Source organism: Boleophthalmus pectinirostris, unplaced genomic scaffold, assembly GCF_026225935.1.
Source record: "Boleophthalmus pectinirostris isolate CB_2022bp ecotype Guang Dong unplaced genomic scaffold, ASM2622593v1 HiC_scaffold_2, whole genome shotgun sequence".
Lineage (NCBI taxonomy): Eukaryota > Metazoa > Chordata > Actinopteri > Gobiiformes > Gobiidae > Boleophthalmus > Boleophthalmus pectinirostris.
Window position 1 is genome coordinate 33,233,013 of NW_026571152.1, and position 27,232 is coordinate 33,260,244.

At 36.5% G+C, this 27,232-nt stretch overlaps 3 protein-coding genes across 3 annotated transcripts in view; 2 read left to right on the plus strand and 1 right to left on the minus strand.

Moving 5' to 3' along the window:
* Nucleotides 1-478: 478 nt before the first annotated feature.
* On the plus strand, nucleotides 479-7,366 carry spty2d1 (SPT2 chromatin protein domain containing 1). The gene is made up of 6 exons (XM_020931135.2): nucleotides 479-985; nucleotides 1,245-1,359; nucleotides 2,184-3,758; nucleotides 5,216-5,375; nucleotides 5,471-5,548; nucleotides 6,792-7,366. Exons 1-6 carry the CDS (start codon nucleotides 923-925, stop codon nucleotides 6,883-6,885), a joined length of 2,085 nt encoding a protein of 694 aa, XP_020786794.2. The 5' UTR covers nucleotides 479-922; the 3' UTR covers nucleotides 6,886-7,366.
* Nucleotides 7,367-9,177: 1,811 nt separating this feature from the next.
* uevld (UEV and lactate/malate dehyrogenase domains) lies at nucleotides 9,178-20,046 on the plus strand. Its single transcript, XM_020931141.2, has 12 exons — nucleotides 9,178-9,338; nucleotides 9,598-9,682; nucleotides 10,608-10,673; nucleotides 10,748-10,911; nucleotides 11,000-11,141; nucleotides 11,525-11,619; nucleotides 13,070-13,175; nucleotides 14,675-14,845; nucleotides 16,211-16,375; nucleotides 17,392-17,479; nucleotides 17,748-17,868; nucleotides 18,831-20,046. The coding sequence occupies exons 1-12, from the start codon at nucleotides 9,297-9,299 to the stop codon at nucleotides 18,993-18,995; spliced, it is 1,410 nt and encodes a 469-aa protein (XP_020786800.1). The 5' UTR covers nucleotides 9,178-9,296; the 3' UTR covers nucleotides 18,996-20,046.
* si:dkeyp-19e1.3 (USP6 N-terminal-like protein) overlaps nucleotides 19,754-27,232 on the minus strand; it is a 51,898-nt gene continuing 44,419 nt past the window's right edge. Inside the window, exons 13-14 of the mRNA XM_020931099.2 lie at nucleotides 24,441-24,593; nucleotides 19,754-23,046 (exon numbers count right to left, since the gene is read on the minus strand). Of these exons, the coding sequence (XP_020786758.2) occupies nucleotides 21,776-23,046; nucleotides 24,441-24,593 (1,424 nt within the window). The 3' untranslated portion in view covers nucleotides 19,754-21,775. The remainder of the gene's footprint in view (nucleotides 23,047-24,440; nucleotides 24,594-27,232) is intronic.

Consider the following 27,232-nt stretch of genomic DNA (forward strand, 5'->3'; position numbering starts at 1 on the left):
TATCTATCTATCTATCTATCTATCTATCTATCTATCTATCTATCTATCTATCTATCTATCTATCTATCTATCTATCTATCTATCTATCTATCATATAACATAGAACTTTGTAAATATATTGTAATGTAAGAGCTGCTGTGCACAAGCAATTTCCTCTGTGGTTTGTTTAAGTCAAAGCTACAGTGATGGAATAATACATCAAAATATTGCATAATCACTCCAGAATGAATGGCTCAATGGTCAAAGAAACTTCTAGTAGATGATTTGGGCGGCGTTTCATTCAAGAAAACAGTGACACCACGTGGTAAACTTTAAACGTACGAGTCAAACATATATTTATTTATTTATTTATTTTAAATATTATTCTATATAAATAAATACTAACGTTGTTATGGTATATTTTTTGTTGTCGTTCATTATTATTATTTTGTATTTTATTTTGTATTTTTTAAAATTTTTAGCTGAAGAAAGCGGAAGTTCAGAAGGATCATCCCTCTTATTTCCTGCGTTGTCTCTTCGGTCACTAGTTTTTCCCTTTAGTCGTCGCTGTAGCGGATTCATTTATCTTTATTGACTTTTTTCATTTAAAGTATGTAGTTTGATGGCTAATTCTTGAGTTTTATGTGTCGTTGTCTCCTCCACTCTGACTTGACGGCTGGTTTGTGATGACAGTGGCTAACTATGCTAACCCCCCGTAAACGCACACAGATGTAGACTGACTCAGGTTTAAAACACATTTTTTCTTCTGTCGTGTTGGACTTTTTATAAAGAGGACAGACGTGGCAACTGTGGCCTTTTTTTTTCTACAAAGCACACAGTTTACGATCTGCTATTAAACCCTCTTACAGCTGTGGTACTTAAGTAAACACAGTGCCACACTTTCTGTCCAGCAGCCTGCCAGTTTTTAACATCAGCAGCAAAAATGATGGACTTTGACAATGTTTTATCTATTGCTACTCAAAACAAGGGAGGGAGCAATGTACAGGTAAGATAAACATAAAGATTTCTTTGGTTAAATAGCTTTCCATCACGTGTACTGAACCGTAAACCTAAACAGCTGCTAAGGGCGAGCTATCTGCCATCTACCCCAAAGCCTACAAGCTAAATTTGAACTTTAGCAGCACATTTCATTATAAGAAAACGCCATAAAAAGCCTTAATTTTTGATTGATTTAAAATTGTATCAGTAACTCAACTTAAGCTTATCATACGCTAATTATTTTCTCAATGGTTTCCGATTTCCAGAAAAGATACAGCTTACAAACTGGTCCACCAAAGAAAGATCCCAAGTCTAAAGGAGTGAACCCTGCTGCAATACAGGCCCTCCTGAAAAAGCAACAGACAGACAGCAAGAAGAAAGGTAAGAACACTTTGAAATTAATTGTGTTTTAAGGATTGCATTGTGTAACTTTTCTCGTGGAGGGTTTGTTGGACGATTTTCTTCAAGGAGGTGTTATTGATTTGTTTGGAATGTTTCACAGTATGGTATTAAACCTTTCCATCTTCATCGAGACCAAACCAGACCAAGTTACAGGGCCGGTCTGTGGAGAGGCGACCCCGCTGAGTCAGAATGCCTTTTTTCTTTGTACTGTTGAGCTATAAAACCACTTGTAATTGAATAAATATAAAGTAGAACAGTTTATTGTGGAACATTCCTAGTCAGGCTGGTGCCACCTAGTGCCTCCCCTCAATTTCATTTCTCTCCAGCGACTATGTCAGGAATCGGAATACACTACACGGTTTACAAGAACCCTGGAAGTGCGAGTTTGGGCACCAGCCAATCAGTGAAGAGCCATATATTCTGTGTTGGCAACGATTCCCGAGATCGAGGATTTAAAGCTGAATAAAGAGAATGTTTTGGTGAATTTTATCAAGAGGAAAGATGTTATTGCCCTTCTTCCTACGGGATTTGGGAAAAACTTAATATACCAGTTAGTTCCATTAGCGGCGCATTACATACGTCACGACCAAATAGCAGCGACTGGTTAAATGAAAAAAGGACTCGCATACATTGAGTGAACGAATTGTAACACTGCGATGAATCAGGCTAGAAAATTCCTGGCAGAGCGATGATATATCCACTGAAAAAAGCAGATGACATACTCTCCACTTCAAAAGTTACACAGTGCACCCTTAAGAATTACATTGTATCACTAACATCATCTTTTATTGTGTGTTCCTCAGAAATCGAAATGAGGAAACAGAAAGAAGAGCTCTTGGCCAAAAGGGTTGAGCTGAAATCGGACCGCAAAGCCCGAGCTATGGCCTCCAGAACTAAGGACAATTTCAGAGGTTACAACGGTGTCCCGGTTGTAGAAACTCCCAAAAAAAGAAGAACGAAGCAAGAAATGGAACAAGAAAGAAATAACGATAGTCATTCAGATAATTTTAGAAACAACGTAATAGACCCTGAAGACGATGAAGATAATTACGAATATGAGCAAACAGATTCTGAAGGAGAGCCGGAGCCACCAAGAAACACTTTTAATAATAGCAGTTCTAAGTCCTCAGTTAAACCAAGTTCGGCTCCAAAATCTGCTCCGTTTAACTTCGCAGACTTACTTAAGCTGGCGGAAAAAAAACAACACGAACCAGTTGAGTTGAAACCTAAGATCGTAAAAAAGGAAGAAAGGCTCCGTACGGCTGACGAAATAAGGGAACTGGAACTAGAACGTAAGGCTAAAAAATTAGATAAATGTGTGAAGGGGGAGAGGAATTTGAAAGATGGTATGTCTCACTCGAGCTCAAGTTCATCTAAAGCCACCCTTGAAAAAAATAAATTACAGAAGCCAAGAATATCTGGCAGTACGGATAAGCAATTACCGAGGCAAGAAAAGAATAATAAAGTAAACTCTTCTTCTAAATCAAGTGTTAATGACAGAGATAAACTTAATCTGTCTCATAAAGAAAAGGACAGAATCAAACCAGGGTCATCTAGTTCATCCAGCAATAAAATGTCATCGAGACCTTCGAATTCTGAAGTTTCAACTAAACAAATGGGGACCAAACTTTCATCTAGCCACAAATCATCAGCCTCAAATAACCTTAGTGCCAAAAAAGATAACTCCTTGTTACATAAAGGAAGATCTGAGGCCTCTCCTGGAAATCGTCCTTCTAGTTCAGCTTTATCGAGTCAAAAAAATCAGCCACAGAAAAAAGAACTGCAAAGACCAGGAGTGAATGCGAATGTAAAATCAAATGTTACACCCAAACCAGGACTGAGCAGCTCGAGTAAACTAGGTCATCCTCAGGCCAGACCAGGAGGCCCACCCCAAATGAAATCTGGAGTTCGGCCTGGTGCCAGTGCGGGCAGACCTCAGACAGTTGGGCAAAGCAGACCTGGTAATGGGCCAACTCCAGGGAGACTGTCTGGCAGTGTGGGAGGTGGAGCTGGAGCACCCAGATGTACTGTTGTGTCAGAAACTATCTCATCCAAGAATGTGGCAGGGGGTAAATCCGGTCCTCCACCACGGCCTGGAATGGGGCAGCAGCAAAGACCTGGCATGGGGCAGCAGCAAAGACCTGGCATGGGGCAGCAGCAAAGACCTGGCATGGGGCAGCAGCAAAGACCTGGCATGGGGCAGCAGCAAAGACCTGGCATGGGGCAACAAAGGCCCGGAATGCCACAACAGCGTCCAGGAATGGGGCAACAGCAAAGACCTGGAATGGGGCAACAAAGACCTGGCATGCCACAACAAAGACCCGGAATGGGGCAACAGAGACCTGGAATGCCCCCAAGGCCTATGAACAGACCCCCAGGTAAAGCACTTGCTTGAGTAGTGATTAGTATGAGTAATTATTCCCAAAACATGCTTCAAATATGCTGCTGCAGGTTTCAGATGACTTCACAGCATCCTATAGGCCAATATTATTTATTACAGGTGGGGGACAGCTAAAATTTAAATGATTAAAATTAGGGATGTAACAGTAACCAAAATATCGTGATATCGTGACATCAAAGTTCTCACAATAATATCGTGGACCATCACAATATATCGAATTACAAGTCTCTGCTTAAATTAAGAGTTATGGTAAAGACAGAGGGAAGTACATAGACCATGATCCTTTGCTCCATTTCAGTGTAAACTACAAGAAGAAATAACAGTTCTAAGCACTTTTAAGACTTCGTTCTTTGGATTAAGTCTTGTCAAGGCATTTTAAGAGGAAAAAGTAGCATATTAACAGTTTTATTAGCTTCCACAAAATATCACAATAAATATCGTACCCAGAGATTATTGTTACATCGTGAGCCTCCCCACCATATCGTGAGCTTTTCCATGATATCGCAATAAATATCGTATCGTCAGGTTCATATCGTATTGTGAGACTTGGATATCGTTACACCCCTAATTAAAACACATAATTATGTTGTAACACAGTGACTTCATGGGTTTGTCTAATTTACAGTACCAGGTAAGACTCTGCAATTAATAGAATTTTGATCGCCATTTCAATTCGTGTGTCAAACGATCTCCAATAATCGAGTTGAAATGATTAGCAAAGTTTATTTTGGAATATGGTTTATATAAATAAGTATATCTATTTTATTTTTTAAAGGTAGAGATTGTAGAACAGCTGGATATATGGTTTATTTTGGGTACATTTATATATTTATTTGTATATTTTATAATTTTTTTTGTTTTATACATCACAAAACTGCTCTAATGTACAGATTTGTAGCCTATATTTATTTTCAATTTGTAAATTATCAATAACAAAGTGTTTTTTATTGAGAGAGAAATGCTGTATAAATGTATGTGTAACTAAAACATAATTGTGATTTCAGTATTGACCAAAATAATCGTGATAATGATTTTTTCCATAATCGAGCAGCTCAAATACCAGGTTCAACATTTGTGAATTTACTTTTTGGATATGTCATGATAAAATACAGTGCAATCATGATCACATTTTAGAATCTGAAAACTACTAATAGGCCAGTATTCTTTACCGTAATAAAGATGGGGGCAGCTATAATTATTGTTGAAATGCAGATTTTTGTTGTAAAATGGTCGGCTCTCAGGTCTGTTCAGTAATAGAAATTATCAAGTCTAACATTTTTACATTTACCTTTTGGATATTTCATGTAGAATGTAATCAATAGGGAAAACCAGCTCTTGTTTTCCAATCTGAAAGTATTATATTCTACAATCTGAAAACCACCAATAACGTTCTGATAATAAGTGTATTATTTGCTGTTTTGCTTCTTAATCCAGGTCCGATGTTACCGCCCATCACCTCTGCGTACAAGAGGAAATTTGAGGACGAGGAAGACGAGTATGATTCTGAAATGGATGATTTTATTGATGATGGTGACGATGATCCAGAAGACATTTCCCAACACATTAAGCAAATTTTTGGCTACGACCGAAACAAGTAAGAATTTTACATACATACATCTACACCCAGTACTTGTTTGTGGATTAAACATGTTTTCATAATTTTGCTTTTAATTTAATCTGCTTCTTTAGATTCAAGGATGAAAGTGACTATGCACTACGATTTATGGAGAGCAGCTGGAAAGATATGCAAAAGGAGGAGGCCAGAAGGTTAGTGTCTGTTAACGTAAAGGTGCCCTGTGTAACTTTTCTGGAGGGGGTTCGCAACCTGTTTGTCTCCATGGAGATGTTAATGCTATGCTTTAAATTGTCCACAGTATGGCATTAAACTAATCTGTCTTTCTTTTATTCAACTACTGGTGTTTCTACTTGCTTAAAAATATCTTTAAAGCATCCATTCTTATTGTGAGTGGGGGTCGCCTCTCCACAAATCTAACCAGTAATTACCTGGTCCCCGAAGGGTTGACAAGATTTTGTATTCACCCTGTGTGTCTGGGTGTCTGTCCACCCACGATAATTCCAATTGTCACCAAATTTGGTACGTGGGTCAAGCCGCCGTGCCCGATGCCGCAAAAAAAGTTTGGTGATGATCCAAGATCATTTGCGGTCACACGGGTCAATTAAAATGTCACGCCATTGTAAAGGATCAGCAATTTCTGCAATTTCTGGACGATCTGCGGCCTAAAATATTCACCCAATCATTACAAAAGTTGGCACACACATAACCGGGGTATGGGCTGGGCTCCTCATAAGCTGCTTCCGTGGTGATGAACTGCCCCGACCGATGCCTCATGTGGGACCAGGTTGCTGTCTCTGATTGCGCTTGTGCTCTATATAAATAAAGATCTATTTACTTACTTACTTACTTGTTTGGTTTGTAAGTGTCCATGGAGATTCATAAGTTTACGGCCATACTGTGGAACATTCTAGGCACATCTCCATGGAGACCAACAGGTGATGGAGCCTCCAGCTATTGTCGTAATACTCAAGACCCAAGACAAAAATGGTCTCGAGACCAACCTCGTGACCATTTTTTTGGACTCGACCGTGTTTGGACTTGGTCTTGTCTCGGTTTCGAGGTCTGACACTCGACCAGTGATAAAATGGAGATAGATTTATAAAAACATTGATATGTATGTGCCATAATAACTCTAAAAATACAAATAAATGTAGAAAATGACAAAGATGGTCATGATTTGGTCTTGAAGGGTTGTGGTCTCGGTCTTGTCTCAGTCTTGGTTTTTAAAAGTCTCGGTCTTGTCTTGGTCTCAGCCCCTAGAGGTCTTGGTCTTTGTCTTGGTCTTGGGACCCTGTGGTCTCGGACAGGTCTTGGTCTCGATTAGTGCGGTCTTCACTACAATACTCCAGCAGACGAGTTACACAGTGCACCTTTTAAAATACTTGATTATATTTGATAATAATTATTACAGTGCTGTTGTTTTCTTCACTTTAGTTTGAGAATGGCTGTACAGGAAGATCTCGAGGAGGAGAAGAAAGAAGAGGAGGAAATGAAAAGGAAAATGGCCAAAAAGCCCAGAAAAAAGTGATACCAGCGATCCATGTCTAAATCTGGTCTTTCCTCGTATTCGCTCATGAACCTTGTGTCCTTCACTTCCAACAATGTGTGGACTGTGGACATTGGACATTTTAGCAAAAAGCATATAATGTATTTGCAAAAACATGGTGAAAGCGATTTAAAATTCTCATATTTATTTTTCTTTCTGACTTCTGTGCTAACGTAGCGTGTGCTGAAAGGACATGTTCTCCACACGGATGTACAGATTAATATAAAATGATTTTTAGATAATGGCATTAAATGTCTTTTGCAATGACATGCTATTTTTGACTTGAAGTTGTTGCATATTTTTCAATTATTATAAATACATTTTAATTATGCAGACATATTACAGAAGATTGACAATATTTAAAAAGCATTTAAGTGATTATTTAATTTATTTTCAACATATGTATCCTGGCAGTTCTTTATACAAAATGGACTATTGCTTTGTATAAAAACACTTGACCTGAGACATGTGTTTTGGCTTTTACTATACACAGTGTTGGGAAGGTTACTTTAAAATGTATCCCCCTACAGATTACAGATTATATACCCCAAAATGTAGTTTGTAACGTAATCCATTAAATTACTTAAAGGGAGTAACATAATCTGAATACTTTAGATTACTGGATTTGCTGTAGAGAAGCAAAGACGAAGAAATCTTCACATAAGATGTTTTGTTTGCTAAAAGACAATGAAAAACCCAGACTTTACTCAACCAAATTAAAAATATTATTGATGGAAGAGGAGGAGACATGGTCCGCACAGCATTGTTTAGTCCTGTTAAATCCTGTTTTAGACCTGGTTTGAACCTGGTTTAGTCCAGGTTTGGACCTGGTTTTAGTCCTGGTTTAGTCCTGCTTTAGTCCTGCTTTAGTCCTGGTTTAGACCTAGTTTAGACCTGGTTTTAGACCTGATTTAGGCCAGGTTTAGAACTGGTTTGGACCTGGGTTTAGACCTGGTGTGCAATGAGTGGAATTAACAAACAAACAAAAAAAGGGAATAGCCCAAAATGTAAAAACAGGAAAATATCGCCATGTAATCCATTTATTTCAACAAAGTAACTGTAATCCAATTACCACTCACTTAAACAGTAACTGTAACTGAATACAGTTACTCATAATTTGTACTCTGATTATGTAACTCCGGTACATGTAATCTGTTCCTCCCTAACACTAACTATACATTTTATTATTTCAATTTGTCATGAGTTTGTGTAGTTGTGACAAAGAGTAGGTAAGCTGAGTCACACTTCTGTTTTTGAGAAATAGTGGTAAAGAGAATGATGCTCAAATAATTGTCACTGGGTAGTAACAAAATAATATCTGAGTTTAAAGGGTGCATATTACGCTATTTATGTTTATTTATGATATATGTCGTAATGTTTCATCATCAAAAACATATCTGGAGTTGTATTTTGCTTCACCCTGCATATTTAAGTGAATTTTCACACAGGTCCACCTTGTGATGTCACGTGGCACTACAGGAACTACTCCACTGTGTTTTTAAATTCCATACTTTTTCACTAGAATTACTTTGATGATTTCAGCCCTGGAATCACCCCAAAACTCTACTGAACTAAAGATAAATGGCGGCTGTTCACTATAGGGTGAGTTCATATTTTCAGAATCAAAAACTGGGACAAGGCCGGTTTGTGGTGGTTGGTAATAATAAAATTGTGAAATGAGTGCATAATTAAAGAAAACTGTTCTGCACTTGGCCCATTCATGACAAACATGTGAGTCACTATAGTCACATTTTCTTTGTTTTGGTCATTTTTAAGTATACTTTTCTATATTTTAATTAACTAGATGTCAATTTATGGCTCGTTTTTTTTTTTTTTTTTTTTTTTTTTTTAACTTTTGGCAGGTATCAAATTGATCAAAAATAGGGACACATGGGACTTTTTGGTATAAAACTGTGACAAATCAGTGGTTCTGGATAAATCTGCTGGGACAGGGGACACAGGACTCAAAACTGGGACTGTCTAGGGACGACTGCTCACCAAAATTAACTAGTAAAACTACCACTACATGACATCACAAAGTAGAACAGTGCATTTTGAGCTTTGGAGATGGTTGCTTAAAAGTGTGGATGAAACAAAACCCCACTCCAGGTATGTTTTTTGATAATGGTAATAGCATTATAACGTGACTTAAATCTCACAAGAGTTAAAACTTTTAAATTATTTTTAGTTTAATTTATTTATTAAATATACATCTCAATTTTTCTTGGACATATTTGATCCCTCAGACTTGCCGTACTCGGGGACTTCATAGTGGGCGTGGTCTGAGGCTTGTCTCTTTTATTTGCGGAAGTTTGTTTAGTGCTACTGAAACCAAAGACAGCAATTACTCACAAGTTTTTAACAGCAAACTTTTTTTTCTGGCTCTCAAATAAATGGATCTCAGCTCGGATAAAATTAAACGAATTTTGTCCAAGGTTAGTCACAGATTTACGGCTAATTTGAAGTAATAATTGATGAATCTTGAAGCCTGAAGTGTATTTTACAACTGGCATAACTTGTTCTGTTGCTTCTGACAAAAGAAATCAGGCAAAGGTTCGGGTGTATGATGAGAAATATTTTATTTAATTTGAAAAACAATTCTATATAAAATTAAACAAACCAGTTATATTATACTATTGAATTTTCTTTTACAATATTAATGTATTTTTATGTTAACTATTTGTGTGTTATCAGTACAAATTCAATGAAGTTGCTGTTGAAGAATTACAGAAAATCCATCGTATCTACCCAGATATGAAACCTACCACTGGGACATACAGTAAGTATTTGTTCATATCATTTTTCGTATATTTAAAGGCCCATATTATGCAACTTTCTGATATGTTATAATGTTTTTTTCTCATCACAAACAGACCTGGAGTTGTGTTTTGTTTCAGTCACACATGTTTAACTCACAAATCCTGCATATTTAAAGTTAAAGTTCTTCTCTCAACCAGAAAACACTCTGTTCCACCTTGTGATGTCATGTGGCAATACAGGAAGTGCTCCATTGTGTTTTGAACAGGGTTCCCACGGTCATGGAAAGTCATGATTTTTTGTAAATTCAATGAAAGTTTTAGAAAACTCATGGAATTTTAGTATCTCTTTCATGCAACTACAGCGTTATTTTAAGTTATCATTAGGCTATCGTGACTATTTTCGAATGTATGCGCCTTTTGTTGCACTGACAGTATTTTGAATGTTAAAAACTATAATACCAAACCATAAGGTGAGTGGAAAGGGTTAACATTTCATATTTAACCCTAAAAGTATGATCAGTTCTACACATGTAGGTGCCGCAAAGTTTGGAAAATTCACTTTAGGTCAGGAAAAAGTCATGGAAAAGTTTTGAAAGAGGGGGAACCCTGTTTCAAACTCCATACACCTTTACTAGAATAATTTGGATGATTTCTGCCCTGGGATTGCCATTCTCTACTCAACAAAAGGTAAAAGGTAGCTGTAAAGTACCGCTTAATGACATCACAAGGTGGAACAGCGCATTTTGAGGTCTGGAGATGTGCACAGACTAATAATTAAGTGTTACTGAAACATGTGTGAATGAAACAAAACACAACTTTGGGTTTGTTTTTGATGCGGTAACAACATTATAACATGTCTTAAAGCTTACAAGAGTCAATTTATACGTAATATAGGACCTTTTAATATTGATACGCTCTTATTCATATTAATACAATTATTTTTAGCCTTCAATGACAGCAGTCAGCGAGATCTCCTGAAACTAATTGGGAATATACCAGTCGAGTATGAAGGTAGAATGAATTTAAACAATATTTGGTACTAAATTGTATTGGTATTGTAATACTAATGACAACTTCTTTTTAAGGGCGTACCTACAACTTTCCTATTCAGCTGTGGTTAATAGACTCCTTCCCTTTCACTCCTCCCATTTGCTTCTTGAGACCTACCTCTAATATGATTATCCGAGAAGGAAAACATGTGGATGCCAAAGGACGTATTCATCTGCCTGGACTGCACAACTGGGATTACGTATGCTTTTCTCTTCACAATAGAAACATCATTATTATTATGTCAGCGCTTTGTTCAATTGAGTTGTGTGTTTTTTTTTTTCCAACAGCCTAAGTCATCTGTAGTTGGTCTCTTAAATGAAATGATTGCAAAGTTTGAAGAGGATCCGCCTTTGTCTTCAAAAAACACATCTCAGAGCAAAGATCCACATGAGCTTATGGCTATGGTCTCAAATCTACAAATTAATGATGGTATGATGATATAAATGTATATATAAATGGACATAGCTTTCAAATTTGGAAAGTGGTGTTTCTAGCTCCATCAACTCTGGCTCCAATTGAGTTTACCTTGAAAGTTTGTCCCTCTCTCCGTAACAGCGACAGTGAGCTTCATCATTTTGGTCTTAAAATGTTTATATTAACCGGCTCTACATGATCCTGGTGTTTTTATTTCACTATTTTGTCAGTAAATAAATTCCTATTCCTATGAAACTCAGCTACAAATTTGCTCCTATAAATGACTGGAGCCGAACGCTATGGTGTCACACTTCTTTATACAGTCTGATATATATTTAATGTTTTATCTTTCTGTTTAGTCACTGAACAAACTATTTTCATAAACTGTTTGCTTTCAGGTGGAGTCAGATATCATGACCAGCAGAACATTAAAGTTTCAGTTATCGGAGGTGGAGACTTGGGGATGGCTTCGGTGCTGAGCATTGTATCAAAGGTAAAAGGCTTTTTACTCAGTGACTTAAATAAATAAACATTTCATACACATGGTTACACATAGTAGGGCTGTCATGATAATTACTATATAGACTTAGCATCCATTCACTACAGCCACAACAATGCAATACAATAAAGGTATTTATTGACGATGGATAAATGTGATGGCTGGGAGGAGACTCCGGATGGGGGCTCTATCTGAGGTGGTCAGGCCAGCAGATTCAGGACCACCCCTTCCTTTTTGTAGATGATGTCGTCAGGCTGAAGGGTGGGAAGGAGGGGCTCGAGAGAGCGGAGACAGACTGTTATCGGGATAGGCCAGTGTAAATAGGGCTTCTGGGTAACTGAAGGTGTGGTTGAGTCGAGTTGTGGTTCACTGGAGAGGAGTAGGGGGAGGTTGAGGTGTGGTCCTGCTCCTGAATCTTTAGTCAGTCATAGTCCAATGAGGTTTAGTTTAGTTTATTTATTTAATGAGACAGGGAAAGTGCACAATCTACATTAACCTTAACAGAAGAGATGCATTGTACCAGGTTGTAGTACCAGTGCTAATTTCTACCTGTAGTCCCTGGGCAAGTTAATTGATTAATTGTATTTAATTGAACTTAGCTATCGGCTATTCTTCCTGGAGACCTGTGTAGCATGTTTTGGGTTAATTTGGCCTTCCAATAATTTATGTTACTAGGTCCCTTTTCTCAGGCAATCATATTAACTCCACTTATATGAAAGCTGGAACAATATATTTTGGGGCTCAGTATTGATCATGTGTACAACTACTTTGACAAAGTAGGGAGATTTTTGCCATTTTTATTTATTAACGTAAGATTTGAAGTGTAGAAGGTGGAATAAATAACCTTTATGCCTAAATATGAATTCATTCTGCTGTTCATTTGTTGCTGCTAAGGCCTTTTAATGATGCAGTATATTTAAAATACGGTTCACTGAATTATCCTGCTTTGTGACAGTGGTATGAAGTAGTTTCAGTTTTATCGTTTATTACAGACATGTCAAACTCAGGCCTGGGAGGCAAATTTGGCCCGCAATATAATTATATTTGGTCCGCGAGATCATATCAAATCTGTATTAGAGCTGCCCGCCAGCTACAGATAGGCTATAGAGACATTATTTATTTAAAATGTTGTTATTATTTTATTTTATGCTTGTTCTGGGTTCAATATTTAAGCAAAACTATTATTAAATTGTTATTTTAATAAGAAAAGGTTTAACATTACATATCTCGAAAGAAGAGAAAACATGCAGATGTTGTTAATAATTTTCAATAAATATTTAGTTTGGCCCAAGACTTAGTCCCAGTTTTTAATTCTGGCCTCTGTGAATTTGAATTTGACACCCCTGGTTTATCACAATATTTCTCTGTAGCGATATATCGTGCTTCAAACTTTGTTACTGTGACAGGCCTAGTACCACATTCACTTCTGAAATCCTTTTTGCAGTGTAAAGTAGCTAAACTGGTCTTCATTGACGTTACGGAAAGTTCCACCAAGGGGGGCAGCACAGACCTCGAAATCTTCAACGTCCCAAAGGTGGAAGTGTCCAGAGGTATGTAAAGCCGTGTCATGACAAAATGTAGTTTGAGTCATAACACGCGTAAGTGGAGAAGCAATCGTCATGCTCTGTGGAATGTATTGTCCACGTTCACAAAAGACATGGTTTACGTAACATTGTCCTGCCTCCATGACGACACTAAAAGTCAAAAGTTTGGACACATCTCTTTCAACATTTTCTTTTTTATATTTAACTAATTTCTACATTTTATTTACATACAGAAGAGATCAAATATATTAAATGTGCACTGCTTAACATGTCAAGTGGAGGGTCTGCCACCTGATGGAAGGAATTATTGTATTTTTGAGCAAGAGAAACACCGTTAATGAACAAATGCTGGATGGATATGTTTAATGTCATACCAGGGAACATTCCATGGAAAGCATTAACATCTCCATGGAGACAAGGAGGTGATAAACCTGACACCAGAAAAGTTGCGCAGTCCACCTTTCAAGAAGATATATGGAAGTATGTAGCAAAGAAATAAGCATTAAATAACAAAATACTCTAAATAGCCACTTTTTGCTTTGTCAAAAATATTTAGTTCTGTTATTTACCTTTTTTCTTTACTACATAATTCCATATATCTTGCTTCATATATTTGATGTCTTCTGTATGTACCTAAAATGTAGAAAGTAGTGAAAAAAACATGGAATGAGAGGGTGAGTTCAAACTTTTGACTGGTAGTGATTTTGATTTTGATTGTGATTTGATTTGTTTTTATTTCGAGTTTGTGCCAAGAGAGAAACAATGATCACAGAGAAAAGCACATTTCTCAAAAAGGAGTGGGAAAAAGAAAACAATTATATTAACCCACCCCTGTTCATGACATAGTTTCAAAAATTCAAAAATGATGTCGTTGCTTCTGTACATTGATGATGAAACTTTACAAATGTTTACATAGAGCAAAATGAAGTACATACTATGCATACTAAATATAATTTTGACCCAATTTATTTCGTTTTTCTTGTATTGTACTGCATTATGGTCATACAAACAAATAATAATGACATGACTGTATCAAAATAAGCAAAATAAGAATGAAGAATGTAAGGATTTTTTTTTCTTTTATGATAATGGTCGTACAAACTAATAATAATGACAAAGAAGGTACAAAATTTATCATTTATGATTGTATCAGAATAAAAGGTCATGTTAAAAGCATGTGTTTAGTTAAGAGTTGTGGTTTACTTGTAAAGAGAATGGATCTAGTCTTCTAGGTTTTTCTGTAAGATCAGATTTTTATATTGTTTTTTGAAGTGCACCAAGTTAGTACAAGCTTTGATATGGTCATCTAAGCTCTTCCATAAGTCTACTCCATGTCTGTAACACATGGTTTTGAGAGTATTTTGAGCGAATTGTTTTTTTTAAATTGATTTGACATCTCAGATTGTATTTGAATTCATTTGTGTAGAACAGTTTTTGAATGTTATCTGGGCGCAGGTTGGCAGTGTGTTTGTATTTCTGACGTTCGCTCGTTTGTCTCTTCTCAGATTTGTCCTCTTCCGCCGGCTCCAGAGTTGTGGTGGTGACTGCAAACGCCTGGAGCAGCGAGCAGTCGTACGTGAAGGTGGTTCAGACCAATGTCGACCTGTACAGAGGAATCATACCAAAACTGTCACGCCTGAGCCCCAATGCTGTCATCCTCGTTGCCTCTCAGCCAGGTCAGTGGGTTTACGCGGCCAGTAACAATCAGATAAAGCTTAAAATGATCAGATAACGCAATAATTAGATCATCAAACAGGCACAGTGGCATGTGTCAGTTCATCAGTGGATTTTTAGAGTTACTGTTGTATTTGGAAAGACAAAGTACAATGAATTTTTAAATAACCCATATCACATATTTGTGTTTGTGATGTTTACATGACATTTCAATTATATAATGACTGACTATTATTAAAAGTCCTATATTACAAAATATTGACTCTTGAGAGCTTTAACTTTCTCAAAAACAGACCTGCAGTTGGGGTTTGTTTCATTCACACATTCATGTTTGAGTTTATTATTAGAATGCCCTGTTCTACCTTATTTATTTATGTATTTATTTTAAACATATATAACATATAACTATAAAAAGCACACTAGAGGAAAAAGTAGGTGCCGGAAGAGGCAAAAAACCCCAAAGGGCTTATATTAAAGCCTACACCTTATGAATACATTAAAACTGAATATTATAGCAATAATAATAAAAAAGACATTTACACACCTTAGATTAAATACTTTGGATTCAAACATGGATTAAAATACAGATGTGAAAACTGGCTCCTCAATTTACAACCTCTGTATCATAGGAAAAACTCTTGTTGCGACACATTTTGGAACATGAAATTTACGATTTTGACGAGTATCTATGAATCTCTGCATTGGTTTGAAATTAAAATGTGCAATGATTAATAATAATGCATCAGTTTTATATAGCGCTTTTTTGGACACTCAAAGACGCTTTACAGGGCATTATTCATTTACTCCATACCTGGCGGTGGGAAGATACTACTGTAGCCACAGCTGCCCTGGGGCAGACTGACTGATAAAAATACAAATTTGATAAATATTAATGTCATTAATATTAAGAATGTTAACTTTGATCAGTAAATTAGCTGATGATGTTAGTGGCACGGAATGAGTTGCAATACAAACAAAACGTTTTGTTTAGTTGAGAAAGTGCTTGCCCAGACCTTGTGACGTCATGTAATGGTAGGTTTCAAGTTAACAGCTACTTTTTACATTTTTTCAGTAGAGATTGTCAGTTTCAGTGCTGAAATTATTCAAATTATTCTAATGAAGGTGTATGGAGTTCAAAACACAGACCATGGACCACAGTTTGAGAGAAGAACTCTCTAAATCTGCAGGGTTTGTGTGGCAAACATGTGTGAATTAAACAAAACACAACTTCAGTTTTGTTTTTGATGAGGAAACAACATTAAATATAATATGGGCTCTTTTAGCTGTCAGATTTTGTGTGCATTTTGGTGCAAGTCTACTGGTGTAATTAGTACTGACATCCCTAACTTCTTCTTCTCCCTCTCCAGTGGATATAATGACTCACGTTGCTTGGAGACAAAGTGGATTTCCTCCAACGAGAGTGATTGGCGCTGGCTGTAACTTGGACTCAGAGAGGCTCAGCCGGGTTTTAGACATCAACCTCAACACTCACAAACAAGCCTGGGTCATAGGAGAGCTTTCAGACAACAAAGGTTCATCCATAACTCTGCTACAAAATCTGTGTGTCATTCGTTCATTTGTTTTTCAATATAAATCCAAAAATAAGAAAACGAAAAAAAAACATAATTTTCTTCATTATTTGTCTCCAAAACCAAAAAAAAAAAAAACGGATAACGATTAGTTTTTTCAGTTTTTGTTTAGTTTTCAGTTTTTGTGTGTAAATGAATAATGGAAAAAACGTGTAATGGCTGTTTCCTGTTTCTGTGATGTAAACTGCGATGCCGGACTGAACAGGTCTAAACCAGTCTCAGTCCTAGTCCCAGTCCCAGTATTGGTCCTGGTTCAGTCTCGGTCTCAGTCCTAAACCAGGACTAAACCAGGACTAAACCAGGACTGAACCAGGACTAAACCAGGACTGAACCAGGACTGAACCAGGACTGAACCAGGACTGAACCAGGAGTGTCGGGACTGGCCCAAACGTGTGCCCGCATTGACTGTTGGGTGATCGAGAAACTGGGACCAGACCTGGACTGAGACCTGGACTGAGACCTGGACTGAGACCTGGACTGAGACCTGGACTGAGACCTGGACTGAGACCTGGACTGAGACCTGGACTGAGACCAGGACTGAGACCAGGACTGAGACACGGGACTCAGACCGGGCTCAGACTGGAACTGAGGCCAGGACTGAGAACTGGTTTAGTCCTGGTTCAATTCTGGTTTAGACCTGTTCATTCCTGTTTTAGTCCTGGTTTAGTCCGTATGCAGCGCAAAAGTGTGGCAACGCAGTTTAAGTAACGGAAACGGGAAACTGCCGTTATCCGTTTTTTCCATTATTCATTTTAAAACAGAACCGAAAACTAAAAAAAAAACATCATTATCTGTTTGTTCATTTTGGTTTTGGAGACAAATAATGAAGAACATAGTAGTTTTTTTCATTTTCTTATCTTTGGTTTTATATTAAAAAACGAATGAACGAATGATACACAGATTCTACATCTACAACTGTTCATATTTTTGTATAATTAACACATAATCTTACTGTATAGTTCCTGTTCTGAGTAACACCAGCCTGAACTCCAGCACACGGCCAGAAATTGCACCTGCTTCTACTGCTACCAAACCTTTATTAGACAGGTAAAAGAGTTGATAAATAAACCTAATCAGCATACAGTATTGAAACTTTGCAGCTGATGCCATCAATATTCCCTGTAGGCACTGTTCTGTCTGTTACTCAAGTTAGACTTAATCTGATCTTTATTTTAACACAATCTGACCAGAAAGAACTGATTTATCTATTTTTCGTCTTGAGTTACAGAACATCTTAAAACGTTTTTGTCAGTGTTTGCATTGTGTCCACATGTGTGAGCCTAATCAGTGCATTTGTTTAACATTGACATTACAGAGGCTTTGAGATGATCAGTAAAGGTCAGCGCTCGTGGTCCGTGGGTTTGTCCATCGCCGACATCACGAACAGCCTTTTGACTAATCAGAAGAAGGCCCACTCTGTGTCCACACTCGCCCAGGTACATCTCAAAGTATTTCATTATCACTCCTGAAACCGTCAGTGGTGGAACATAACAAAGTAAAAATAATAAAGTACTGTGCTGAAGTAAAAATTGTAGGTATCTGCACTTTACTTAAGTACATTTTAAAAAGGATACTTAGGCTGCGTTCAGACTGCAGCCTGAAGTGACCCAAATCCGATTTTTTTGGCTTCTATGTGACCTGTATCTGATCTTGTAATGACAGTCTGAACGAGACAGATCCGATTTTTTCAAATGCGACCCAGGCCACTTACTTACTTTTACTTCACCACATTTGAGAGCAGGTATCTGTACTTTCTACTGCTCTACATTTTTTAACAGGACTGAAAAGGAAAAGTTTTTTTTTTTAAATTAGTTTAAAATCTATCACTCATTTTACCAGATCTTTGGCATTTTTTGTCTTAACAACATGAAAATTGGCATTGCACACACCTGTACCATTTGGACGACACCCTCCGAATTTGAGATCAGTCAGATGAGCGGTTCGAGATTTACACGTGAAACAGACAAACAGACAGAGACACAGACAGACGTTCCTTGCATTAATAGATAGATAGTTTGAGACCTGCTGAAAAGGCTGAGGGTTTATTTTAACATGTTCACAGTTTGAACAAACAAAAATATACAAATAAAAACTCCTACAAAAAACGAAACAATATTCTGCATAAAATTCTGTATACATTTTTGTCAAAATCACTACATTTGAAGCTTTATTAGATCTCAAAACTTGCATGAAAACTTTTACTTTTTACTCTTTAAGTACATTAATAGTTTTACTTCAGTAGGTTTTTTCCATGTGATACTTTTAGTTGAGTATTTTTTATATGTATATTATCGGTATCTGTACTTTTACTTAAGTATCACAGTCACTTCCATCACTGAAAAGCGTGATACCTACCGTAATAATTCATCCATGTGTTCTTGTGTTCTCTGGATTACAGGGTTGGGGAGGCATTTCTTCAGAAGTCTTCCTGAGTTTGCCCTGCGTTCTGGGGGCAAATGGATCCACACGTCTGGCTGGAGTGTCACTGGGAGAAGAGGACGACTCCAAACTGAAGGATAGCGTTTCCTCTCTCGTAAACCTCATGGGTCAGATTCAAATATGATCGTAAAAGATGCTCAGTCCAACATCAGCTTGTTGCTTTGTGACGACACGGGGGAAACGGACAGTGGTTGGTTTATGAACAGAACTGAATCGAAAGGTTTTTGTCTGTGGCTTGCACTAATGAGATTATTGAAAAGTCATAATTTATTAACTGAGCTTTTGACCTCATTATATGCCAATAATGTTGCATATTTACTGTAGAGCTTTATTGTCGTATGCCAAAGAAATAACACTAACATGGCACGTTTTGTATAGTTTATCTCGGGAAATCAGAAGGATTCAGGATTTTTGGGCTATGGCTGTAATATGGTATATTTATTTATTATTAACAATGTTCTTTATAGAAACAGCTTCTCTGTTGATACTTTGCAGTAATATTAGGCTGGGGGTGTCCTTAATCTAAACGGACCTCCATGAGAAATGCATGTAGCGGTTACCATGACACAATGCACACACATCAACAAATACTGTAATTTTATGTGTGACTAGCAGAATAGTTGGTGTAGTTCCAACTAAACCAGCTCTTTCTGGTCAGATGTGTTAAAATAAAACTCAGACTAAAGTCTAATTTTAGACAGAGCAGTGCTTCCAGTTAGCTTCAGAAATAATGACGGCATCAGCTGCAAAGTATCAATACTGTATGTAAATATGCAAGATAAATGCCTTAATTAATGGAAATATGCAATGGGTACGGTAAAATTGTAGCAGTGCAATAAAATAATTAAACACTTCAGTTTTATAGAAGAAAAAACGCAGAGAAACGTTTAAAGTCTTTATAAACCTCACATACAGGAGGTGGTTGTTGCAAACATAGCGTATGGTCTAATCCTTCAGAACACAAATTCACAACAAAATATTCAGAATCAAATGTATAAACTAAACCAATGACTTTGAACATAATAAAAATGCATCTGTAAATCAAAAATAATGAGTCGTTCAGTCAAGTGCCTTAAATGTGTCAAAGGTTACTGTATCAAAAAAGGTCAGAACCAACATTTATCCTTTAAAAGACAAATAATTAACAGAAATAAATACTGTATATACACAAGTTACACCAGTGCCCTGTTTTCTGTTTAAGGTCCTCAAAAACAAACAAGTTAAATATGGCTTTTGTTTATAGAAATGCTTTGGCGTTAGAATAGTCAGAATTCATTTTGTCCACAAGAGGGCGATATTGGTCAAGCTATAATTCAAACGATTCTTGAAGGGACCAATAAAAATAAAATAATGATTTAAGAGTAAAACGACTAAATGTCAGTAACAGTCAATAGAATCTTCACGACTTAAAGGTGCATTGTGTAACTTTTCTAGTGGAGGGTTCGTTAAAAGCTTTCTTCTTTGAGACGTTTTTTTTTTTTTTTTTTTTTTTTTTGCCTGGAATGTTTCACAGTATGGCTTTAAACCTTTCTGTCTTCATGGGAAAGCAAACCAGACCAAGTTACAGGTCAGATCTGTGGAGAGGCGACTGCTCACTGTCAGAATACCTGTTTTTCTTGGGATTTTTGAGCTATAAAACCACCTGTAATTGAATAAATGCAAGGTAGAGCTGTTTAATGTCACACTGTGGAACATTTCAGGCAGAGCAATGACATCTCCATAGAAAGAAGAAATGACATAGTGCATTTTTAAAAACATTGCACCACATCCTCTAGTTTAAACGCTTTCTAAATAAGTAATTCTTTGGGGTTTTCTAGTTAAATGGTTCTTTACAATCAGGTACTAACACAAACATACACAAACCTCGAAGATGCTTACAGTTAAAGTGCGTATGACGATTCTCTAATTTCTATTAAATTGGTGGGATAATACCTGTTGTAAATATAAATTATAGTTTTAAACCAATCAAGAAGCAATTTGTGGAGAAAAGTTTAAAAATCAGCTCAAAATTACAAGAAGTGGATAGTCTAAAAGTTTGGTACAATTTACACAGTCAGTATTTTTTTCCTGATACTTTAAATACTATTTCAACTAAATAAAAACACATTTTATTTGTCACATAATTTCTGTGTATATTAGAGAAGCATTGCTAGGTAACCGTTATGTAATTCTCTAGTGCGGTGTCATAATTTCCAATCGGGAAGTGAAATTTGAAACCAAAACAATGGCCAAACTGGGATTTTTTTTATTTTGTTGTAACAGGTTTTTGGTACTGTGTGTAGTCCAACCTGTCATAAGCACTTTAACATTATAGCACCAGTAGAATGAAAAGGTTTTGGGTGCTTGGAGGAAACTGAAAAACCACCACAAAGCTCTTAAATTGCTACTTGCTGCTCACTCTGATTGGTTTGACAGATGTGTATTATTGTACGATGGCTATGACTAGATTATTGAAGCTATTTTAACCAAACCTCAATCAAAAGTGGTTTCATAAAGTCTTATTAACAACCTGTAACAGACAGCATGTTTTAAGTAATAATAGCAACAACAAAATCTTTCAGGATTTCAGTGCAAAGAGGAAGAATGTGCATTAATCTGCCTAGAATCCCTTAAAATATCTTGCAAAATTTTACCCAAGTTATTAATGTGTAAAGAAATGCTGTTTTGGCCATAATTGTTTTGTGAAAATTGAGATTTCAAATGTATTTCAAACTAGTTTACATTATATACTGTTCTAATTTCTCCCTTTTCTTTCTCTAAGCCCTTAAAATATGAGGCAGGCAGGTATTACTAACTATTTACACATTATTTAAAGGTTTCTCATTCGCATGCAAACACACGTTGTCTTTTTTAATAGAAAAATACTGGCCATTAACCTTTCAAACGGCAGTAAAAACAAAGTCATTATCCAAAAGTCACTGATTTGGGTATTTGCTGGACGCCTGGAGACATCCGGCAAAAGTCTGGGTTCGATCTGACCAGCGGGACGCCAACGGAGGGCTGACCTGTAGCTTTTGGGGGGGACCCGGTGTAGAGGAGGGGAGCGGGGAAGGCGGAGTGGTCCCTGGGTCCCCTGGAGAACGCTTTGGAGTAGTTCGGCGAGGCTGCTCTGTGAATGTCCGAACAGCTATGCCCGCCACACTGAAACGGAGTCACTCTATCGGCGAAAGTTGACAGAGGAGGGGGTGTGTTCATCGGATCTTCTGCCCACCTTTCGTCCCGCTCGCTCAGGGGTTCAGTGGACATGGAGCGAAACGATGGGTTCGGAGAAGGCGGAATGAACATCGGCGGCGGAGAAACAGAACAGGCGACGCCGTCATAGTTTTTGTTAAACGTGTGAAGATTCTTGGGTGATTCCTCTGGAGTTGCCGCCAAAAGTCTCTCGATGAAACGGTCATCGTCATCGCCTTCGGAAAGGTTGTCATACTGGGAGGTATTGGAGGGTCTTCGGTCTCCTGTGTTAACTGGAACATACAGAGAAACTGGGAATTTGGTCGGCTTTGGAGGAACCCGCGGAGAAGACGACGCCGAAGAGGTTGTGAAAACACGAGTTGGAGAAGGTTTTTTCTGTAGGATGTCCAAGGATGTGATAGGCTTCGGTCCGATTTTAGGCTTTGCTTGAGTCCGAGGTGAAGAACTCTGGATCTGGAAGTCTGGTTTTTGAGGTGGAGTTGGGAAACAAAAAGGTGGAGGTGGAAGTTCTGGTAGGTCTACTATCTCAGCTTGTGTGGGAATGCAGTCCAAAGATGGTGGCTCATACGGAGGAGGCCACTCTACAGGCTCTTCTTGAAGTTCCTTAAGTTGAGATCGGGTGCTTTGTTGGCTCTGGTTCTCCTCTGGTTGTGAGCTTTGAACCGCCGCTAAAATGGCTGAAGGTTTAGATTGTTTTGGCGGTAAAGGAGGAACTCTACTGGGCTTTAAAGGAGCCTCGTCTGAGCTTTCAGTGTGAACTACAACAGAGTCTGGAGAAGTCAAAGAGGGAGTGATGCTTCTGCTGTCACTGGTTTCCACAGGAGAGGAGGTCGGGTGTAACGTGATGTTGTCCGTTGGTTGGGGTACGGGGCTGGAGGGGCTATGTTCTTGCAGGCTGAGTTTGACTTCGAGAGGAGAGTCGGGGTGGTTGGGAACTGGTCTCTCTTGACCCAGTGGTTTTCTTGGCAGCTCCTCGGACTTTGCTAAATAAGGAAATGCAGAGTAGGAATGCATTAGCCAAAATATACAAAGGAATTTTCAGTCTAACGATTGAGAAAACGTTAAAAGGTCCTATATTGCGTGAAATTGACTCTTGTGAGCTTTAAGTCATGTTATAATGTTGTTATCTCATCAAAAACATACTTGAAATTGTGTTTTGTTTCTTTCACACATGTTATTATTAGTCTGTCTACATCTCCAAAGCTCAAAATGCTCAAGTTAACAGCTCATTTTACCTTTTGTTTAGTAGAGATTGGTAATTCCAGGTTTGAAATTATCTAAATGATTCTCGTGAAGGTGTGTGGAGTTTAAAAACCACAGTGGAGCACTTCCTGTATTCCCACATGATGGAACAGAGTAAAGCTGTGCAATTAATTACATTTTGATCGCGATTTTGATTTGTGTGTCAAACGATCTCCAAACTCATATAATCCAGTTGAAACAGCTTAACAAAGTTAATTTTTTTATATAAATAAGTATATTTATTTGATTTTTTTTTTAAATATAGAGATTGTAGTACAGCTGGAGATTAAGGCTGGGGATCATTAAGAAGTTGCCGATATGATACATACCTCGATACACAGGCCACGATTTTCGATTTGATACAATATAGTTCAAATTGGTTCAATAAAAAAGTAATGGTTAAATCATGGCTGTGATGCTAAAAGTCTTTGTTAAACCACTTCTTGTGCAAAGTGAATATGAAACACAAAATTTTAATCATCTAAACAGTGAAAATGTCAAATGTGTTGCATAAAATGAGTTTCCTTTCTCTAAACAAGCAACAAAACTGTAGCTCTGTAACAAAATAATTTAATAAAATATTCCAAAAAATACTCTTGGCGATATGTCGATACAGCAGCCTACAGTATCGATACTGTATCATCACATTAAACAATATGATATATCTATATTTTGATATTTTTGCACACCCCTACTGGAGATTTAATTTGGATACATTTATGTTTTTCTATGCCTTATTTCATGTTCAAAGTATATATTTTTTTCATTTTAGGTTTTATACTTTACAAAACTGCTCTATGGTTCATATTAGTAGCCTATATTCATTTTCAATTTGAAAGTTTTACATAAATTATCAATAACAAAGAGAATTTTTTTGAGTGAAATGCTGAATAAATGCATTGTCTGATTCAATATTGACCAAAATAACTGTGATAACGATTTTTTTTTTAATCAATCAGGCCTACTTTTCTGTTTGAGAGAAGAACTCAGGCTAAATATGCAGAGTTTGTGTGTTAAACGTGTGAATGAAACAAAACAAAACACAACTACAGATCCGTTTTGATGTGATACATCAGAAAATAGCGTAATCACTATCCACACACAATAATTTGGGTAGAAAAGTAAAAAACTGCACCTGGAGGAGGCTGGTCCAACTTTTTACTCCGCAGTTCAGACATAGACGCTTGTAACTGTTCAACCACCACGTCGTCTGGTAAAAAGAAGGAAACTGCCAGCTCTTCTATAAGGAACTCCCTCAGATCCTCCAACGGAAGCTTCTGTAGCCGCTCTGTTAAAAGAAAAAAAAAAAACAATTTGCACATGTTCATCCGAGAGGCCAGTGATGGGTTAATCTATAAGTTCAAAGGTCATTTAACCACGGGGAGTGTGAATCTTTAAAATCAATGTGGACCATTGTTTGAGGTTCTGTACTGCACTTTAGTGGACCACATTTTGCTTTGTCAACTTAAAGCTCACGAAAGTCAATTTTGTGTAATATAGAATCTTTAAGCCATGTTATAATGCTGTTATCTCATCAAAAACATACCTGGAGTTTTGTTGTTGTTTTGTTTCTTTCACACATGTTATTATTAGTCTGTCTACATCTCCAAAGCTCAAAATGCTCTGTTCCACCTTGTGATGTCATGTAGTGGTAGTTTTGCTCAGTAGAAATTGGCAATTCCAGGTCTGAAATGATCTAAATCAGCGGTGTCAAACTCAAATTCACAGAGGGACAAAATAAAAAAATGAGACGTGGGCCAAACTAAATATTTATAAAAAAATTTCACCAACACCTGCATGTTTTCTCTTCTTTCAAGGTATGTAATGTTAAACCTTATCTTATTAAAAAAAATGAGAACTTCGCACATCAATTACTTGAAATGGGTGCGCTGGAGGAGAGGAAGCAGCCTAAGAACATGTAGAAAAATCCCGCACACCGTCTTACTTGCAAATTGTGAGATTTATTAGGACAAACCGTGCAACATTTCTGCACTAGGCCAGGATTTTTCTCCAAACCTTTTCTTATTCAAATAAATGTTTAATAATAGTTTTGCTTAAACACTGAATCCAGAACAAGCATAAAATAAAATAATAACTAAATTTTAAATAAATAATGTCTCTATAGTCTATCTGTAGCCGGCGGGCAGCTCTAATATATATTTGATATGATCTCGCGGGCCAAATATAATTATATGACGGGCCATATTTGGACCCCGGGCCTGAGTTTGACATGTCTGATCTGAAGGTGAAGGTGTTTGGAGTTTAAAAACACAGTGAAGCGCTTCCTGTATCACCACATGACATCACAGAGAAGAACTCAAACTCAGAAAAGCTTTTAAATATGCAGCGTTTGTGTGTTAAACATGTGAGAATGAAACAAAACACAACTCCTGCTCTGTTTGTGATGAGGAAACAAGATTACGACATAGATCAGGAAATAGCATAACACAAGTCATTTAACATAAAATCATCACAGGAATATATAGGGACTTCATTTTAACCAATAAGATTAAAGCTTATGTCATGAACGTGCCCAATGGAAAGTCAGCCGTTACTCTTCTACACGGCAACGGACCATTTTCATTATGTAAGTCATCCAGTTAGCAGGCAGCCAACCACAGGGCAGCGTGCCATGTAATCCGTGCAGTTACACCCTGTTCTATAGCAACAGCATCTGGGCATGAACCAGCTTTAGTGACTCAGGAATAAGGCAACCAGCAACTAGGCCTGTCATGGTAATTACTGTATTGATTTATCGTTCTTGCTTATACACACGAGCAGTCAAATGTGGACTACGTTCTACATTTCATACATTAAAGACATCAAATATATGAAGCAAGGATGTATATATGAAATTACATCTCTACTAGATATTTGTTTTAACCAAAGTATTTAATTAGCCATCTTTTTAAACGTGTTTTCTGTACTAAATAATTCGATATATCTTGCTTCATATATTTAATGTCTTCTGTATGTATATAAAATGTAGAAGGAAGTAAAAACATACATGACCAGTCAAAAGTTTAGACTCACCATATTATTTTTTACTACTTTCTACATTTAATATACATAGAGAAGACATCAAATATATGAAGCAAGGATATATATATATATATATATATATATATATATATATATATATATATATATATATATATATATATATATATACATATATATATATATATATATATATACATATATATATATATATATATACATATATATATATATATATATATATATATATATATATATATATATATACATATATATATATATATATATACATATACATAACATATACATATATATACACACATATATATATACACACATATATATATACATATATATATATACATATATATATATATACATATACATATACACACACACATATATATATATATATATACACACACATATATATATAAATTAAATAACTTTACTAAATATTTGTTTTAATGTCTTTTAACCAAAGTCTTAAATTAGCCATCCTTTTATGTTTTTTCTGTACTAAATAATTCCATATATCTTGCTTCATATATCTGATGTCTTCTGTATGTAATTAAAATGTAGAAAGTAGAAAAAAAAAACATTGAACATTAAGAGGATGTGTAAAAATTTTGATTTGTGCCGTTTAAACATACATGATCAGTCAAAAGTTTAGATTCACCATCACATACAGAAGACATCAAATATATGGAGCAAGGTTATATAATTATGAAATTATATAACTCTACTAGATATTTGTTTTAATGTCTTTTAACCAAAGTCTTAAATTAGCCATCCTTTAACTTTTTTCTTTACTATGTTGCTTTATATAATTGATATTTTTGTATGTATATAAAATGTAAAAAGTAGAAAAAAAACAAACAAACATTGAACATTAAGAGGATGTGTACAAAATTTTGATTTGTGCTG